This window comes from Anopheles moucheti, chromosome 2 (genome assembly GCF_943734755.1).
Source record: "Anopheles moucheti chromosome 2, idAnoMoucSN_F20_07, whole genome shotgun sequence".
In the NCBI taxonomy this organism is placed as follows: domain Eukaryota; kingdom Metazoa; phylum Arthropoda; class Insecta; order Diptera; family Culicidae; genus Anopheles; species Anopheles moucheti.
In genome coordinates this window covers 64,299,483-64,312,757 of record NC_069140.1, presented here as the reverse complement: position 1 = coordinate 64,312,757, position 13,275 = coordinate 64,299,483, and the positions used below count along the sequence as shown (strand labels likewise).

The following is a 13,275-nucleotide window of genomic DNA, read 5'->3' as shown; positions in this document are numbered from 1 at the left end:
AATGCTGCTATTTTCGTGGATTCAACGACCATTTCTGGTCTTCCTTGATTTGTATTCATCAGGATAGTGAGTCGCTCACTTGGCACTTGGAAGCGTTGGAGCGGCCCGGTGGTTTGATGGTAGCGACCCTAGCGATCTTCACACGATCGGACCTGACAAAAATCCCATCCGGATCAATCACCCGTACTCAGGACTGACTATCCAGCTTCGGGTAAATAAAGATACAGAAAGCCAGAAATGGCAGGTTCAGACCTCTTAGAAGAAGTGAGTGCTGCGTACGGGGGTACGGCTCGAATAGGTCGTTTAAGAAACCGTTCACCGTTCTGTATCACCGACCAAAATTAAAATCTTTTTGAAAATCTTGTAAAGGATCCGACTGAAAATGCAAGAAAACGCGCGAATACCCAAGGACAACACATAAAAACATTCACAAATTGCGCGTCTGTGGACGTCGATCCGTGTAAAAAACTTCCATTTGGTAAAATCATAGTATGCATGGAAAAATAAATTGTTGGCGAGGGAATCATAGAAGTCGTTGAAAGATAGCAGTTTAAAGAAGAGCTGGGAAATCAAAACGCTCCACTTAAAAAAATGATCCAAGGGTGTTGGAAATAATGTTACCATGGAAACGTTATGAGTCGCCTCCAACTAAAATTTGTATAGCGATAATTTTCAGATAATTCTTCTATTTTTCGGATGAAATAAATTAAGCTCGCTGCCCAAATGCGTGAAATATTTAATGTTTGTTTTAAAAAAGACTAGCAATTGTGTGAAATGCTTCACAATTGGTTTTAAAACGGTCAATGTTTTAGCTATGGAATAAAATGACTACATAATACAGTTGAATTTCGGATTCTTGTGCCATCACACACATTCCCGAACACCGTAGCACGTTCATCATGCTACGGAGTATTGACACACTCACAGTAGCTGAACCGTCCTCAGGATCGACGCGATGCTCATCGCTTCTTCTTCTTCTTCTTCTTGGCTTCGAAGACGCTCGGCTGCGTGATACGTTTACCTCGGGACACAGTTGTACCCCATAGACGGTAGATGAGGCTAAGGATTCGACTCACAACCTTACGTTGAACGACACACTTCATAGCGATCGGAATCATAGGAAAGAATATTTTGATGCAAAGAATGTGTGGTCCTGATAAGGACCGTTTGTTGAGATGAGCGTCGAACGTGCGTCGGCTGGCGGGTTTAACCTCCGAAACCGTACAGAGTGCGACCCTGGCGCTTCAGCGCGTACACTACGTCCATCGCGGTGACGGTTTTGCGCTTGGCGTGTTCGGTATAGGTGACCGCATCGCGGATAACATTCTCCAGGAACACTTTCAGCACGCCACGCGTTTCTTCGTAGATGAGACCGGAGATACGCTTCACTCCTCCACGGCGGGCCAGACGGCGGATGGCCGGCTTGGTGATGCCCTGGATGTTGTCGCGCAGCACTTTGCGATGACGCTTGGCTCCACCTTTACCCAGACCTTTGCCTCCTTTTCCTCGTCCAGTCATTTCGATGTCGATGCGTACCGTGTGTACCAACCGTACTGTGCAAGAGTTCACGAGTAACAATAAGGCTACGCACAATGTTTCGCTCTTTTATACACTTACCCGCAGCACACGCACACGTTCTCACACCACTGGTACACGATCGGATCGGAGTATGTGTGTGCGTGGAGCGAGGTTATAAAAATGACGATCTGGCCTCGCATACCCACATTCCGAACCTATCGTCGACACAACACAGACGTCTTTACGTTCCACTAATAAAACCGCCGAACCAGTGAAATGGCCCGTACGAAGCAAACTGCCCGTAAGTCGACCGGAGGTAAGGCTCCGCGCAAGCAGCTGGCCACCAAGGCTGCTCGCAAGAGTGCCCCGGCCACCGGAGGAGTGAAGAAGCCGCATCGTTACCGTCCGGGAACCGTAGCCCTGCGTGAGATCCGTCGCTACCAGAAATCGACCGAGCTGCTGATCCGCAAGCTGCCCTTCCAGCGTCTGGTGCGTGAAATTGCCCAGGACTTCAAGACCGATCTGCGCTTCCAGAGCTCGGCCGTGATGGCCCTGCAGGAGGCCAGCGAGGCGTACCTTGTCGGCCTGTTCGAGGACACCAACTTGTGCGCCATTCATGCGAAGCGCGTCACCATCATGCCGAAAGACATTCAGCTGGCTCGTCGCATCCGCGGAGAGCGTGCCTAAATCTTCGCCCGTATCCCCCCCGGGGCTCCTCTTCCATCGATCGTCGAGGGGCTTCACTCAAACGGTCCTTCTCAGGACCACCACAAATGTTAACCAAAAAGATATGTGTCGATATGTCCGTACCTTCTTCCGTCCGTAGTGGCTCGTTAGTGGTGATGGTATTGAAACAATTTCGTATGCGTTTATGTCGCCCGTTCGGTGCAGAGAGCCCGTGACCGTATCCGGGTACAACAAAAGCTGCGTGTGTCGAAAAAACGTTTGTTTACGCGATGAGCAACACACCATCTTCACACGACAGGATCGACTTTCTGTCCGACGGGTAAATAAAGCCAAAGAAAGCCAGCAATGGCAGGCCTGGACGGCCGGTTAAGCAAAATGAAATAAGGGGCAGCCCAGAAAGTCAAAAGACGCGTTTTCGATTGACCGTTTGGCGATCGATCGTCAGAAGATGTGCTTCCGATGCTGTTACACTGTGCGAGACACGGAACATTCTTCTTCTCGTGCCAACTCGTGTTTTGTACCCGCGCCCCTTTGCTTTCCGCCCACGGGTTCACATGAACGCGTCGAAAATTATGCTTTATTTTATTTAAACTTTAATCTTTTGCCCACCGTGTGAGAGGGAATGTCAAGCAGAAATATATCTTTCGTATGGATGCGTTTTGTGGTCCTGAAAAGGACCGGTTTGGGTAGATGCGAACGAACTGCGCTTCGACGCTTCGAATTACTTCGAGCTGGTGTACTTGGTGACAGCCTTCGTGCCTTCGGACACGGCGTGCTTGGCCAGCTCACCGGGCAGGAGCAGACGGACGGCCGTTTGGATTTCGCGGGACGTGATCGTCGAACGCTTGTTGTAGTGCGCCAAGCGGGATGCTTCGGCAGCGATGCGCTCGAAAATGTCGTTCACGAAGCTGTTCATGATGCTCATCGCCTTGGACGAAATGCCGGTGTCCGGGTGGACTTGCTTCAACACCTTGTAGATGTAGATAGCGTAGCTTTCCTTGCGGGTCTTCCTTTTCTTCTTCTTGTCCGACTTGGAGATGTTTTTCTGGGCTTTGCCAGACTTCTTCGCGGCTTTTCCACTGGTTTTCGGGGCCATTTTGCTTCGATTCACGCACTGATGCTCACTAACGGAGAGTCAAAACCTTTCTGATAGAGAACTACGATTCTCAGGTTCGTTTATATTCCGGTTTTCGGATCACTCTCGGGTATTCGACTTGAGTGCGTGCAGGCAGCATAACTCGGGGTATTTAATCGCACACTGGCTCAATTTTTACTCAGAATACAAGCACTCTCCGAACAGTGAGCATCGTTGCGAACGCACTCTCATCTAAACCGAAGCTATCAACAATGTCTGGCCGTGGCAAGGGAGGCAAAGTGAAGGGAAAGGCAAAGTCCCGCTCGAACCGTGCCGGTCTGCAGTTCCCGGTTGGCCGTATCCATCGTCTGCTCCGCAAAGGCAACTATGCCGAGCGCGTCGGTGCTGGTGCACCGGTGTATTTGGCTGCCGTGATGGAATACTTGGCCGCTGAAGTATTGGAGTTGGCAGGAAACGCTGCCCGAGACAACAAGAAAACTCGCATCATCCCGCGTCATCTGCAGCTGGCCATCCGCAACGACGAGGAATTGAACAAGCTGTTGTCCGGCGTCACCATTGCCCAAGGTGGTGTGCTGCCCAACATTCAGGCCGTGCTGCTGCCAAAGAAGACTGAGAAGAAGGCTTAAGGCTTCTCCCAATCTCTCTGCAAACCCCCCCAAAACAAACCGTCCTTTTCAGGGCGACAAATCGATTTACATAAAAGATGTTTGTTCGACCATCTCTTCTGAGCTGAAATCAAACCGGCGCAGCATTACCTAATCGAAGGTAAATCCAGTGAAAAAACACAAGCAATCGCAATATGCGGGAAACCCCCTGAGAAACGTCATCACTTTTCGTGTTTTAAAATCTTTGGCCGGAGGTAGACTCCTCTGACCGTGCTGGTGGTACCGAGCAATGGATGAAAAGCTAAAAGCAGTGCCCCACCAGCAGCCTACCTGCTATCGTACCTGGAATGACCGATCCTACGAAGGAAAAATAACTTCCACTTTCCACCCAAAAGGAGCCCTGTGCAGGTACCGTACCTGGTCGAGGGTCTGAAGTGCAACAATTGTTAAGAAATTTCCCAATGCGAATGAAACAAACTAGCCCACGAATGGGCACCGAATATTTCAGTCTATTTTTAGCCCACCTGTATGCAGCCCTAATGGCAGATATTTCTTATTTTCTAAATAAACACGACGCCTACTGCGATGCATCGGGCTGAACGCTTAACGCTGATCACTACACCATCGACCCTAGCAACGAAACCCCAAACCATGCATGCAAATGAATATGGAACACAATCTTACCTTCAGTAGTGCGCAGCGCACGGCTTCACGCACTCCTTTCGCTGCATCCGTTGCCGATGACCTATGGCGATGAACCGCCGATGGCCGCACAGTGAACCGCCATCCGTGCACGAGCCCAAAGCAATTGTGCGGTGCACTCAGCACAGTATTTTCACCACACACCAAGTCACTTCACTACACCGCCCCTGCTTCTCTGATCTTTGCAGCAGCAGCAGCAACAACAACAACAACAACTTTGTTTTTTAAAAGAGTATTTTTTTAGCGAACCCCGCGGAGGATTTCGCTGCCCCACGCACTGGGCGCCGTCGCGGTTCGTGCATCGTTTCACGCACGCATTTCACCAGCAAAAGCCGCCTTTTTGGCGGTAATCCTACGCAGGATGGGCCGACGCACCACGCACCGAAACATCGTCGCGATTTGGATTGTCCATCGTCCTTTCCGCACACACGCATACGCACATTTCACCAGCAGCAGCAGCAACAACAACAACAACAACTTTGTTTTTTAAAAGAGTATTTTTTTAGCGAACCCCGCGGAGGATTTCGCTGCCCTACGCACTGGGCGCCGTCGCGGTTCGTGCATCGTTTCACGCACGCATTTCACCAGCAAAAGCCGCCTTTTTGGCGGTAATCCTGCGCAGGATGGGTCGACGCATCACGCACCGAAACACTGTCGCGATTTGGATTGTCCATCGTCCTTTCCGCACACACGCATACGCACATTTCACCAGCAGCAGCAGCAACAACAACAACAACAACTTTGTTTTTTAAAAGAGTATTTTTTTAGCGAACCCCGCGGAGGATTTCGCTGCCCTACGCACTGGGCGCCGTCGCGGTTCGTGCATCGTTTCACGCACGCATTTCACCAGCAAAAGCCGCCTTTTTGGCGGTAATCCTACGCAGGATGGGCCGACGCACCACGCACCGAAACATCGTCGCGATTTGGATTGTCCATCGTCCTTTCCGCACACACGCATACGCACATTTCACCAGCAGCAGCAGCAACAACAACAACAACAACTTTGTTTTTTAAAAGAGTATTTTTTTAGCGAACCCCGCGGAGGATTTCGCTGCCCCACGCACTGGGCGCCGTCGCGGTTCGTGCATCGTTTCATGCACGCATTTCACCAGCAAAAGCCGCCTTTTTGGCGGTAATCCTGCGCAGGATGGGTCGACGCATCACGCACCGAAACACTGTCGCGATTTGGATTGTCCATCGTCCTTTCCGCACACACGCATACGCACATTTCACCAGCAGCAGCAGCAGCAGCAACAACAACAACAACAACTTTGTTTTTTAAAAGAGTATTGTTTTAGCGAACCCCGCGGAGGATTTCGCTGCCCCACGCACTGGGCGCCGTCGCGGTTCGTGCATCGTTTCACGCACGCATTTCACCAGCAAAAGCCGCCTTTTTGGCGGTAATCCTGTGCAGGATGGGTCGACGCATCACGCACCGAAACACCGTCGCGATTTGGATTGTCCATCGTCTTTTCCGCACACACGCTCATGCACATTTCACCAGCAGCAGCAACAGCTATGTTTATAAAAACACTTATTTTGGCGCGAACCCCGTGGAGGATTTCGCTGCCCCTCCGTCCGACGCACTGGGCGAGGCACCGTCGCGATTAACGCACCGTCCCGCGAAGCGCTTTTCGCACATTCACACACACGCGCGTTTCTTCCGTCATTTTACCACCCGCACTTTTTAATGCCAATCCTGCGCAGGATTAGCCGTACGCGCACTGCTTCTTACCTCTCTGTCTCTCGACTAAGCGTCGCACTCTTTGTTCATGCTCGACATGCTCGATGTTGCTGGTTCGCGAAGGACGACAAAATGAGCCGGGGCCATCTTGAAATTGGCCCCTGTTCAACACTACTTTTAACACTACACGCACTTACACACACTAATACATCCGGATTGACGACGCGCGCGGACCAACTGTTCCAGTTGGCTGTTCGACGAGGACTGTGCCGAGCTCGGGACATTCGGTTACTAATTACCTTCAGCATACGAACGAGAGTGCCGAAAGTGGATCTCTCTCGCTAACTACCACCACTACTACTACTATTCGCGCAAATGTGGTTCTGTCTCACTACTCTCGCTACACAATCGCACACAATCGTTTCAAAGCACGAAGCAATTTGAAGTCGCCAAACATTTTTGCAATTCCACTACAGACATATCCATTTGCGTATGCTATTATCACCGTACAATCAGTGAAAGCAGCGAAGGATACATATGTGAATTCAGAATAGATACAGTATATGCGTACAAAAATGCAGGATTGGTGGTACATTTCATGTTAGATCTTAAAACAGAAACATATTTCGCTAGTTAATACGACACGTAGGTGCAGAAATAGGTGCGCTGCTTAAAACTAGCCGGCCAGACACACGAACGAAGCGTGCGCTCTTCCTTTGTGCGTCGCATCGGTGATCGAAATTTCTGCGAATTGTCAACCGATGTTCCCTCTCGCTCGCACACTCGGTGGCGACAGGAGGAGACTCGTTTTAGTGGAAATTTTCACCTAACGGTACCGATCACCGTGTACGCGGTCACATTTCCGGATAATTTTTGGCACGAGCTCAGCATGCACACACACACACACAGGATTACGTGCGAGAAGGAAAAAACCGACCTTTGATTTGAATACGCATGGCAACGCGAGCCCCCACCCATTTTGGAAATATTTAATCTCTATACTTTCACTAATTTACGCATTACGTTTTGTAACATTTTCAGATAATTTTTTTTCAGACTATCTAATCGGCCCGGTTACAGGGCTGTGCAACAGAATTTTGTTGTGTACGCAAACTCAAAGATGTTTTAAAAAGAGGCTTTCTTCCCAATTGGAGGATGTTGTTAATTTTATTTTATTTAGCTTAATAAATTATCAAATTTCTCACCTCGGACCCCTTTGGCTCTCATAAAAACCTATTTGGCAAAGCATATTCCAAGTCGCTTTGAGCTTTTGTTGTTGTTATTAGTTTTAACAGACCTTGAGCCTTGATGACTTCGTTCTTCTCTTAGTCTGATATATATATATATATATTGATCTTAGTGGTTGATAAGTCCCGAACCTTGGTCATTTATCACGAATGAAATGTATCGTAAAAATTTACGTCACGTCGTGTTTGCGTGCAGCTCCCATCTGGATCATATGCAACATATCATTTTAACATGAATATTCTAAATTACAATGAAGCACTTCTTAATATTTTTGCGTCAGATCCCCAGTTGCTTGCTATGCATTTATGCTTTTTGTAGGCATCGCACATAATTTCGTCGAAAGTCGACGTCTTTCACAATCAGATAAAAGCAACTGATTGGATATATCTAAGGTTAAGTAGCCATCCACATTCAGGTACCACAGATTTCCCATGTTTTTTTTTCTAACTTTTTCCTCACAGACAGTATATTTGAGTCATGTCTTTCCAGTAACAGACACACACATGTTTAAATTTCATAAGGTGCCATTTAATCAGATGTAGCGGCGCCAGTCTTCTTTAGATAGGACCGGTACAAAATTACAACCCAACCAATCCCTCGTTCCCAGGAACAACTATCCAGGTTGCGGGTAAATAAAGTTAAAAGGCCCAGAATTTGCTGGCCAATATCTCTTGATGTTGTGCTTGTGTCATGGGTTATTGAAATACAGAGGATTTGAAAAAAATATTGACCCTACTAAAAATCTTCTCGGTTACCTGGTTTGATAAAAATTTCTCTATTTAAACTGAGAAGTAAACAACATAGCACAACAACAGCAATTACTCCTGAAACAATCTCGCATTTCTTTTAGTGAAAAATAAAACATGAAAAATTGCAGCGAATCAAGCAGTAAACTTTAACTTTAAAATATTTATAAGCTACTGTAAAGCATGGTATTGTTTTAGAAAATAATGCTGCTATTTTCGTGGATTGAACGACCATTTCTGGTCTTCCTTAATTTGTATTCATCAGGATAGTGAGTCGCTCACTTGGCACTTGGAAGCGTTGGAGCGGCCCGGTGGTTTGATGGTAGCGACCCTAGCGATCTTCACACGATCGGACCTGACAAAAATCCCATCCGGATCAATCACCCGTACTCAGGACTGACTATCCAGCTTCGGGTAAATAAAGATACAGAAAACCAGAAATGGCAGGTTCAGACCTCTTAGAAGAAGTGAGTGCTGCGTACGGGGGTACGGCTCGAATAGGTCGTTTAAGAAACCGTTCACCGTTCTGTATCACCGACCAAAATTAAAATCTTTTTGAAAATCTTGTAAAGGATCCGACTGAAAATGCAAGAAAACGCGCGAATACCCAAGGACAACACATAAAAACATTCACAAATTGCGCGTCTGTGGACGTCGATCCGTGTAAAAAACTTCCATTTGGTAAAATCATAGTATGCATGGAAAAATAAATTGTTGGCGAGGGAATCATAGAAGGCGTTGAAAGATAGCAGTTTAAAGAAGAGCTGGGAAATCAAAACGCTCCACTTAAAAACTTGATCCAAGGGTGTTGGAAATAATGTTACCATGGAAACGTTATGAGTCGCCTCCAACTAAAATTTGTATAGCGATAATTTTCAGATAATTCTTCTATTTTTCGGATGAAATAAATTAAGCTCGCTGCCCAAATGCGTGAAATATTTAATGTTTGTTTTAAAAAAGACTAGCAATTGTGTGAAATGCTTCACAATTGGTTTTAAAACGGTCAATGTTTTAGCTTTGCAATAAAATGACTACATAATACAGTTGAATTGCGGATTCTTGTGCCATCACACACATTCCCGAACACCGTAGCACGTTCATCATACTACGGAGTATTGACACACTCACAGTAGCTGAACCGTCCACAGGATCGACGCGATGCTCATCGCTTCTTCTTCTTCTTCTTGGCTTCGAAGACGCTCGGCTGCGTGATACGTTTACCTCGGGACACAGTTGTACCCCATAGACGGTAGATGAGGCTAAGGATTCGACTCACAACCTTACGTTGAACGACACACTTCATAGCGATCGGAATCATAGGAAAGAATATTTTGATGCAAAGAATGTGTGGTCCTGATAAGGACCGTTTGTTGAGATGAGCGTCGAACGTGCGTCGGCTGGCGGGTTTAACCTCCGAAACCGTACAGAGTGCGACCCTGGCGCTTCAGCGCGTACACTACGTCCATCGCGGTGACGGTTTTGCGCTTGGCGTGTTCGGTATAGGTGACCGCATCGCGGATAACATTCTCCAGGAACACTTTCAGCACGCCACGCGTTTCTTCGTAGATGAGACCGGAGATACGCTTCACTCCTCCACGGCGGGCCAGACGGCGGATGGCCGGCTTGGTGATGCCCTGGATGTTGTCGCGCAGCACTTTGCGATGACGCTTGGCTCCACCTTTACCCAGACCTTTGCCTCCTTTTCCTCGTCCAGTCATTTCGATGTCGATGCGTACCGTGTGTACCAACCGTACTGTGCAAGAGTTCACGAGTAACAATAAGGCTACGCACAATGTTTCGCTCTTTTATACACTTACCCGCAGCACACGCACACGTTCTCACACCACTGGTACACGATCGAATCGGAGTATGTGTGTGCGTGGAGCGAGGTTATAAAAATGACGATCTGGCCTCGCATACCCACATTCCGAACCTATCGTCGACACAACACAGACGTCTTTACGTTCCACTAATAAAACCGCCGAACCAGTGAAATGGCCCGTACGAAGCAAACTGCCCGTAAGTCGACCGGAGGTAAGGCTCCGCGCAAGCAGCTGGCCACCAAGGCTGCTCGCAAGAGTGCCCCGGCCACCGGAGGAGTGAAGAAGCCGCATCGTTACCGTCCGGGAACCGTAGCCCTGCGTGAGATCCGTCGCTACCAGAAATCGACCGAGCTGCTGATCCGCAAGCTGCCCTTCCAGCGTCTGGTGCGTGAAATTGCCCAGGACTTCAAGACCGATCTGCGCTTCCAGAGCTCGGCCGTGATGGCCCTGCAGGAGGCCAGCGAGGCGTACCTTGTCGGCCTGTTCGAGGACACCAACTTGTGCGCCATTCATGCGAAGCGCGTCACCATCATGCCGAAAGACATTCAGCTGGCTCGTCGCATCCGCGGAGAGCGTGCCTAAATCTTCGCCCGTATCCCCCCCGGGGCTCCTCTTCCATCGATCGTCGAGGGGCTTCACTCAAACGGTCCTTCTCAGGACCACCACAAATGTTAACCAAAAAGATATGTGTCGATTTGTCCGTACCTTCTTCCGTCCGTAGTGGCTCGTTAGTGGTGATGGTATTGAAACAATTTCGTATGCGTTTATGTCGCCCGGTCGGTGCAGAGAGCCCGTGACCGTATCCGGGTACAACAAAAGCTGCGTGTGTCGAAAAAACGTTTGTTTACGGGATGAGCAACACACCATCTTCACACGACAGGATCGACTTTCTGTCCGACGGGTAAATAAAGCCAAAGAAAGCCAGCAATGGCAGGCCTGGACGGCCGGTTAAGCAAAATGAAATAAGGGGCAGCCCAGAAAGTCAAAAGACGCGTTTTCGATTGACCGTTTGGCGATCGATCGTCAGATGTGCTTCCGATGCTGTTACACTGTGCGAGACACGGAACATTCTTCTTCTCGTGCCAACTCGTGTTTTGTACCCGCGCCCCTTTGCTTTCCGCTCACGGGTTCACATGAACGCGTCGAAAATTATGCTTTATTTTATTTAAACTTTAATCTTTTGCCCACCGTGTGAGAGGGAATGTCAAGCAGAAATATATCTTTCGTATGGATGCGTTTTGTGGTCCTGAAAAGGACCGGTTTGGGTAGATGCGAACGAACTGCGCTTCGACGCTTCGAATTACTTCGAGCTGGTGTACTTGGTGACAGCCTTCGTGCCTTCGGACACGGCGTGCTTGGCCAGCTCACCGGGCAGGAGCAGACGGACGGCCGTTTGGATTTCGCGGGACGTGATCGTCGAACGCTTGTTGTAGTGCGCCAAGCGGGATGCTTCGGCAGCGATGCGCTCGAAAATGTCGTTCACGAAGCTGTTCATGATGCTCATCGCCTTGGACGAAATGCCGGTGTCCGGGTGGACTTGCTTCAACACCTTGTAGATGTAGATAGCGTAGCTTTCCTTGCGGGTCTTCCTTTTCTTCTTCTTGTCCGACTTGGAGATGTTTTTCTGGGCTTTGCCAGACTTCTTCGCGGCTTTTCCACTGGTTTTCGGGGCCATTTTGCTTCGATTCACGCACTGATGCTCACTAACGGAGAGTCAAAACCTTTCTGATGTTGTTGTTGTTTATTGTTTTTATAGAGACTTTGAGCTGGGCAGCTACATTCGCCTCTTTACTGTGGGTGATGATGGTCTGGATGGCTATGGATGATTATATTTCGTTGTACAGGTTACTTTTGCGGAGAAATTTGATGAGTTTGCGCTGATTATCGGGGTTCGGTGAAAGGATGTCTGAGATGTGAGTGTCGAGTTGGCAGGAAAGTCGGTGGTTGGAGAAGCCGTGGCAATCGGTTAGGATGTGCAGTACTGTGATGTCGACACCACAGAAGCTGCAGAGCGGAGGTGTGGATCTGTCGCAGATGTAGGAGTGGGTGAGTCGGGTATGGCCAATGCGAAGTCGGGAGAGGATTCTTTGGTTTCGGCTGGATTCAGGATCATTCCATGTTGCTGTGTTGTGTTTGATGAGGCGGAGTTTAGAGGTGTTGGTGGTAATCCAGGTGGAGTTCCACTTCTGCGCTATTGTGTTTTTGGTCCATTTGATGAGGTCTCGGCGTGCTATGGGGTTGTCGGGTTCGGAGGGTCGGGTTCTTCCTAGGTTGGCTAGTCGATCGGCTTTTTCATTTCCGCGGATTCCCGAGTGACCAGGGATCCAGCAGAAGGCTATTTCCGGTGTTGTGGGGAGTTGGTCAAGGAGTTGGATGTGTGGGTCTCGAACAACGCCGTGTTCTAGGGCTGCTAGTACGCTGGCGCTGTCGGTGAAGATCACGTTGGGCTTATCACTGCGAAGACTTTCGTCAGCGGCGATAAGCATGGCTATTGCTTCTGCGGAGAAAATAGAAGTATCGTTAGGTAATTTAATGGCACTATTGTCGAAGATGGAGTGTATTCCGCATCCGGCGGCTTCGTTTAAAACAGAGCCGTCGGTGAAGATGTGGTGGTGGTGTTTGTATTTGTTCCGGATGTGACGTGTAAATGTTTGTTTGGCTATGTGACTACATTTTCCTGCTTTTAGTTGGTGTTTTAGGTCCCAGTCTATTGTTGGTGTTTGCTGATACCAGGGGCGCTGACCGCGCCTGGTGAGTCGAAGGAATTGAGGTAATTGTCGGCTGGTGAGGGTTTGAAATGCAGTGTTGGCTCTATTGGTGAGAGAGGTGGCTTGGATTCCTTTTTCCTGTAGTCTAGTTGCTGCTGCTACAATTTTGTCGGTGATGATGTGGTGTAGGGGAAGGAGGCCGCTTTCGCAGAGGATTGAATCGGTGGGACTGGTGATGAATGCTCCGGTGGATGATTTTATTGCGGTGTGGTAGAGCGGTGCTATTGTCTTCTCGAACGTTTCTCTCTTTCGGGAGACGATCTCGATGCCGTAAAGGAGTTTTGGGAGTAACCAGCTATTGATGATCTTGATGAGTGTGGTGCGGGATGCTCGGTGCTTTCCAGTCCCGAGCATTTTGAAGAGGTTTAACCGGCTTTTGGCTTCTTTCCTGATACGAG

The 13,275-nt window shown here is 48.7% G+C and overlaps 1 protein-coding gene across 1 annotated transcript; it reads left to right on the top strand.

The window, feature by feature from the left end:
• The first annotated feature begins 1,794 nt into the window (after positions 1-1,794).
• LOC128297253 (histone H3-like) lies at positions 1,795-10,691 on the top strand. The gene is made up of 2 exons (XM_053032867.1): positions 1,795-2,193; positions 10,281-10,691. The coding sequence occupies exons 1-2, from the start codon at positions 1,795-1,797 to the stop codon at positions 10,689-10,691; spliced, it is 810 nt and encodes a 269-aa protein (XP_052888827.1).
• Positions 10,692-13,275: the final 2,584 nt, after the last annotated feature.

Bases quoted from the DNA above. Each gene is read 5' to 3' on its own strand.
- LOC128297253 (XM_053032867.1), top strand. From the start codon at position 1,795: ATGGCCCGTACGAAGCAAACTGCCCGTAAGTCGACCGGAGGTAAGGCT. The intron at 2,194-10,280 runs GAGCGTGCCTAA...CGAACCAGTGAA, and splicing joins TGGCTCGTCGCATCCGCGGA to ATGGCCCGTACGAAGCAAAC.